At 45.6% G+C, this 6,000-nt stretch overlaps 1 protein-coding gene across 5 annotated transcripts; it reads left to right on the top strand.

Annotated features, from left to right (window-relative positions):
• The first annotated feature begins 1,622 nt into the window (after window positions 1-1,622).
• On the top strand, window positions 1,623-5,699 carry LOC105918090 (nuclear factor 7, brain). Of its 5 annotated transcripts, none has more exons than XM_012853100.3 (2): window positions 1,623-1,803; window positions 3,635-5,699. In XM_012853100.3, the coding sequence occupies exon 2, from the start codon at window positions 3,643-3,645 to the stop codon at window positions 5,278-5,280; it is 1,638 nt and encodes a 545-aa protein (XP_012708554.2). In that variant the 5' UTR covers window positions 1,623-1,803; window positions 3,635-3,642; the 3' UTR covers window positions 5,281-5,699. The 5 variants fall into 5 exon arrangements, with proteins under 5 accessions (XP_012708554.2, XP_021166551.2, XP_021166550.2 ...); XM_021310876.2 differs by having other exon boundaries at window positions 2,827-5,699; XM_021310875.2 differs by having other exon boundaries at window positions 2,596-5,699.
• The last annotated feature ends 301 nt before the right edge of the window (window positions 5,700-6,000 follow it).

Genomic DNA, 6,000 nt, shown 5'->3' with positions numbered 1-6,000 from the left:
TAGGTAGCTGCAGTCTCTCAAAACATTTTTGAAACCATGATATTTATAATTTTGACCGAATTAATTCACACAGACGAACGATCGGTACAGCGCCCGCTTCACAGCAGACGCTGCACCAATCCGCCTGTCGATCTCCTGCTCCATCTTCCCCTCATTCCTGAACAAGACCCCAAGATACTTGAACTCCTCCACTAGAGGCAGCACATCCTCCCCAACCCGGAGAAGGCACTCTACCCTTTTCCGGTTCAAGACCATGGTCTCGGATTTGGAGGCACTGATTTTCATCCTGGCCGCTTCGCACTCGGCTGCGAATCGCTCCAGTGAGAGCTATAGATCACGCCCTGATGAAGCCAATAGGACCACGTCATCCGCGAATAGCAGAGACGCAATCCTAAGGCCACCAAAACGGATCCCCTCAACACCTTGGCTGCACCTAGAAATTCTGTCCATAAAAGTTATGAACAGAATCGGTGACAAAGGGCAGCCTTGGCGGAGTCCAACTCTCACAGGAAACGAGTCCGACTTACTGCCGGCAATGCGGACCAGACTCTGAGACCGGTCGTACAGAGACCTGACAGCCCTTATTAAAGGGTCCGGTACTCCATACTCCCGTAGTACCCCCCCACAGGATCCCCCGGGGGACACGGTCGAATGCCTTCTTTAGATCCACAAAGCACATGTAGACTGGTTGGGCAAACTCCCATGCCCCCTCCAGAATCCTGCTGAGGGTGTAGAGCTGGTCCAGTGTTCCACGGCCAGGACGAAAACCACAGATAGGACAGGGTTGTGAGGAAATAATGTTCATTCTTCACAATCAATGCCATATGTCAGCACACGGTCTAAAGTATGTAGCCAAGAGTGCATCGGTTTATGCACATTTTAAGCAAAACCAATTGAGTCTAGGATAGTTTTAAAGGCTACACTAAGGTTATCACATTCAGTGTCAACATGAATGTTAAAATCACCCACTATAATAAACTTATCAGTATTTACCACCAAAGCAGATAAGAAGTCTGACAACTGATCCAAAAACTGAGAGTAAGGGCCTGGTGGACGATACAAAACAGCAAACAGAAGAGGTTTTATTGCTTTGCAGTTTGGATGAGGGAAACTGAGGGTTAAATGTTCAAAAGAACTGTAATTATTAGTTGGCCTGGGACTAATTAATAAATCAGACTGAAAGATGGTTGCCACTCCTCCTCCTCTTCCCACAGATCTGGGAATGTGGAAATTTGAATAATTGGAGGGAGTTGACTCATTTATACTAACGTAGTCCTCTTGTAGCCAGGTTTCTGTGAGACAAAACAAATCAATCTGTTTATCAGAAATCAATTAATTAACTAACAAAGTCTTTTCCCATGTTTTATTTTGTTTCATTTTTTCTACATTTTATTCCAACTTGCTTTTATTCTATTTTGCTTGCCTATGTTTTAATGATTTAAAGCACTTTGCATTGTCTTTGTACTGAAATATGCTAAATAAATAAATGTGCCTTGCCTTGTCTTTAAGTAAACAGAGTCTTCATGGTTCCTTCAGCAGCAGCTGCAGAACGGAGACAGGACAGTAGGCGACAGCACCCTCCAGTGGAAGACCACTGTCACTACAGGAGAACGCCTTTAGTCTACCTGGGAGAAGTGGAGCTTGGTGAGCAGTGTAACAGCTCCTCCCATCGTGGAGTCGCTGTTACACAATGATCCTGGGAAGGAGAGGAGGAGTGGCGGTTTGAGCTCCGGAAATGAAACTTAGCAGCAGCATCAGTTCTGACGAGTCGTGATCCAGTTGAGTCCATCTCTCCAAATTCAGGTGAGTCCAGATCATCATCAGACATTTACTGCTAAAACTCCCACCATGAGCTCCTAACATCAGGTCCACTGTGGTAATTTTCAGCTGAAACATTTCTCTGACTCTGTTTGCGAAACAGAAATATACTGATTTTCACGCAGGTCCACTAAATGAAGAAACCTCCACCTTCGGCTCTGAAGAGTTTAACTTAACTGACCATATTCCGCTCTTTCTACTTTTAACAGGCCAGCAACACAAAGAAAGGTTCTGGTGTTTGTTTTGTGTTCTCAGATGTGAACTGTTTCTATCAGTGGAGAAAAACACTTAAAACCGGAATTAATCAGAAAGAATCCTGAAGAACTGGTTCAAAGGCTCTTCAAGATAAACATTTATCTTAAAGGTGCGGCTGCAATTTAGCCAGAAACACTCACTCCAACTGTTTACCTTCTATTAAACATTAAACCATTTCATCTGGGTCGATGCAGTCTCTCCAGAAAAGCTTGAAACTACATTTATACCAGGAAGGAAACTGAATCAGCAAACAAGGAATTACTTTGATTAACTTTAAACGTCCAGTTCGACTTCTACGTCACAGTTTACTTTATTCAACCATCCGTACGGGACAACGGAGAGCTGAATCCTCTGTGGCCGCTGTGATGAGGCAACTAAAGTAAATCTGATTAAATGTACAATTCAACCACAATGAACAAAAGGAAAACAGGATTTGAGAGTAAAAGAAAGGATAATAAAGAGTAAGGGCCAAACAGGAAGAGGTGACCTTTCTGACTGTGTGAAGCTGTCTCTGGTCTGCAGGTCATGGTCCTTGGCTGATATCTGGCCCGTTGCCTGGGGGGTGGGTCCCCTCCTCGGTGCTGGCCGGTCTTGTTGCCAGAACTCTGTGTGGGCTGCCCGGCTAACGAGGAGACTGGAATCTGGGCTTGGACTGATGCTGGGTTGTGTCTAATCGTTTGTCCTTTAGCCTTCACTGGTTCATCAGTCTGGGTCTGAGGTCTCAATGTTACTTTGTTTTGTCCTTCTCCACAGTCCTTCCTGGTGGGTTCTGGCTTGGTTCAGGAACATTTGTGCTGTTTCTGTCCCACATGTAGCCCACATGTAAACTGTCACAGCAACCTGCACCCTTTGCCTGCCAGCAGACCCTGTCTTTATGTACTGGACTGCCTTTGGGAGATAATTGCTGCATTTCTGGGTCTGTGTGATCCGGTAAATCAGTCTTTTGCAGAACTTCACTAAGTCAGTGACTCCTTCAGTCTGTCTGCTCCATCTCATGTTGTCTATCTGTGATGGTTCCTCTTCTCCAACCTCGTCCACATACAGTCCCGGCTGCAGGAGTCTTTGCAGATCATCGCTGAGTGACTCTTCTTGTGACATTGACTCTCAGTCCTTTCCTCCTTTGACTTTTTCTTAAACATTGTTACATACTGCATTGTTCTGTCTGCAGGTTCGGAGTCTGGGGGCTGGTTGGTGCAAAAGATTTTCTCTTTGGGGACAATAAAGTCCAAAGTATAACCTTTATCTAACCAGGCAAAAGACCCACTGAGACCGAGACCAGTGGGCGGTCTCAGGGTGGCGGGCTAAAATATTCCAGCTGCAAGCAGCACTGATGCAGGGATGTTAAGGTTAGACCCATTTCAACAACAAGGAACACTAGAAGTTTGACAAATACCAAACTCTTAAATAACAAGGTTGACCAAAGTCATGTTCTCAGTGGTGTCAACTAGAGGACTTAAAGCAGTTTCAGAAGGTTTGAGGGACCATAGAGAAATATTCCCAGATGAAAAAGATATTGTCTGCACCCATAAACATTTATTAAACCAGTCTTCTCTGTCTCAAGCTGCAGACATGTCGGCTGCCAGCTGCCATCTCTCTGAAGATCAGTTTCTGTGCTCCATCTGTTTGGACTTGTTCACTGATCCCGTCACCACACCATGTGGGCACAACTTCTGCAAGAACTGCATCGCTCAACACTGGGATGTCAATGAAAGCTGCCAGTGTCCAATGTGTAAGAAGCACTTCAGTGCAAGACCTCAACTGGAGGTCAACACCTTGCTGTCTGAGATGGTGGCTCAGTTCAGACGTGAAGCTCAGCAGGAAGCCAGCAGCAGCTGCAGCTCAGAGCAGCAAGCTGCCAAAGCAGGAGAAGTTCCCTGTGACGTCTGCACAGGAACCAAGCTGAAGGCCCTGAAGTCCTGCCTGGTGTGTCTGCTCTCCTACTGCCAGACTCACCTGGAGCCTCATCTTACAGCTCCACGGCTGAAGAAACATCAGCTGACGGAGCCTCTGGAGAACCTGGAGGACAGGATGTGTCTGCAGCACGATAAACCTCTGGAGCTGTTCTGCAAGACCGACCAGACATGTGTCTGCTCCCTCTGCTCTATTTTAGACCACAAGAACCACGAGTTTGTTCCTCTGAGAGAAGAATCTGAAGGAAAGAAGGCAGAGCTGAAGAAGACAGAGGCTGAAGTTCAGAAGATGATCCAGGACAGATGCCTAAAGATCCAGGAGATCAAAGAGTCGGTGAAGAGGAGTAAAGATGCTGCAGACAGAGAGAAAGCAGAAGGTGTTCAGGTCTTCACTGCTCTGAAGGAGGCTGCTGAGAAAGGCCTGAAGGAGCTCGTCAAAAAGATTGAAGACAAACAGAAAACTGCAGAGAAACAGGCTGAAGACTTCATCAGATATCTGCAGCAGGAAATATCTGAACTGACGAAGAGGAGCTCTGAGATGAAGCAGCTCTCACAGTCTGAGGACCACGTCCACGTCCTTCAAAACTACTCCTCCCTAGAAGTTGCTCCACCCACCAAGAACTGGGCACATGTCAGAGTCCATCCAGCCTGCTATGATGGGACTGTGGTGAGAGCTGCTGCTCAGCTCCAGGAGATCCTCTTTAAGATAAATGTGATGTTTGAGATGGATCTGCAGAGGGTCCAGCAGCATGCAACAGACGTGACCCTTGATCCTGAAACCGCTCATCCTCATCTCTCGCTGTCCCCTGATGGAAAACAAGTGAGGCATGGTGATTTGAAGACTCTTCCCAACAACTCAAAAAGGTTTTTTGTATCTGTCAACGTGTTGGGAAAGCAGAGTTTCTCCTTCGGCAGGTTTTACTTTGAGGTTTGGGTTAAAGAGAAGAGTCACTGGACTGTAGGGGTCGCTGCAGAGTCGGTTGACAGGAAGGTAAAAACTCAGCCGAGTCCTCAGAACGGTTACTGGACTGTCGGGCTGAGGAAGAATACCTACAAGGCTCTTTCTAACCCCCCAGTCAACCTATCTCTTCTGTATTCTCTGCAGAAGGTGGGGGTGTTTGTGGATTATGACCAGGGTGTTGTCTCCTTTTATGACGTTTTCGCTAAAACTCTAATTTACTCATTCACTGACTGCAGCTTCACCCAGAAACTCCACCCGTTCTTCAGCCCAGGTCCTAATTATGGCGGTGGAAACTCTGCACCTCTGATGATTCTTCCTGTTAGTAAAACCACCTAGGTCAGGAACTTCTAGATGCTGCTGAAGCTGATTAAAGAGAGTCATTATCCACAGTGAAACCGGTCCAGGGCCAGCACGGTACCAGATAATAAACAGGATTAAGGATATGGGGGAAATTAGCATAACTGGGTTAAACTTGGAACACTAGATAGCAGCAAAGCGTTTCCAGGGTGATCTTTGATAGAAGTGTTGGTGTACGTTAGGGATATCTGATAAATCGCGTTGTAAATTATACCTTAGTTATTTGAACATGGTGTGATGATTTGCCAATAATATGATCTTAATTGTGGTAAAATGTATTTGTATTATCCTGAAGTTCAGATGGTGATTGGTCGGAGGACCTTCCAGTGAGATGCTTTTGGCTCAAGCTCAAGAAATTGTGGTCAATGTTTAATAAAAGCGAGTTCCTGCGACAAACACCACGTGTTATTTCCTCTGTTTTAATTTATGTATACTTTGGACTAGAAAATGGGTGTGCATGCAAGGACGGCTCTGATAGACCTTCCTCTGCTAATAAACGGGTCTTCTGCTGTTATTGAATATTTCCTTCAATATAAAGAAGAGAAAAAGCAGAAGCTGTTCTGGTACGTATGTCTACATCACGGTTCATCATTTCCAAATATACTCTTCAGTGAGACATTAAAGGAGCTATAACCTGCTAAATCAGTTTTTTAGCCCTTGGATACATTTTGCAGTCTATAGAAGTGCAGAGGAGTTGAA

Source organism: Fundulus heteroclitus, chromosome 5, assembly GCF_011125445.2.
Source record: "Fundulus heteroclitus isolate FHET01 chromosome 5, MU-UCD_Fhet_4.1, whole genome shotgun sequence".
Lineage (NCBI taxonomy): Eukaryota > Metazoa > Chordata > Actinopteri > Cyprinodontiformes > Fundulidae > Fundulus > Fundulus heteroclitus.
The sequence above is the reverse complement of the archived record's forward strand: the minus strand, read 5'-3'. Positions and strand labels throughout refer to the sequence as shown.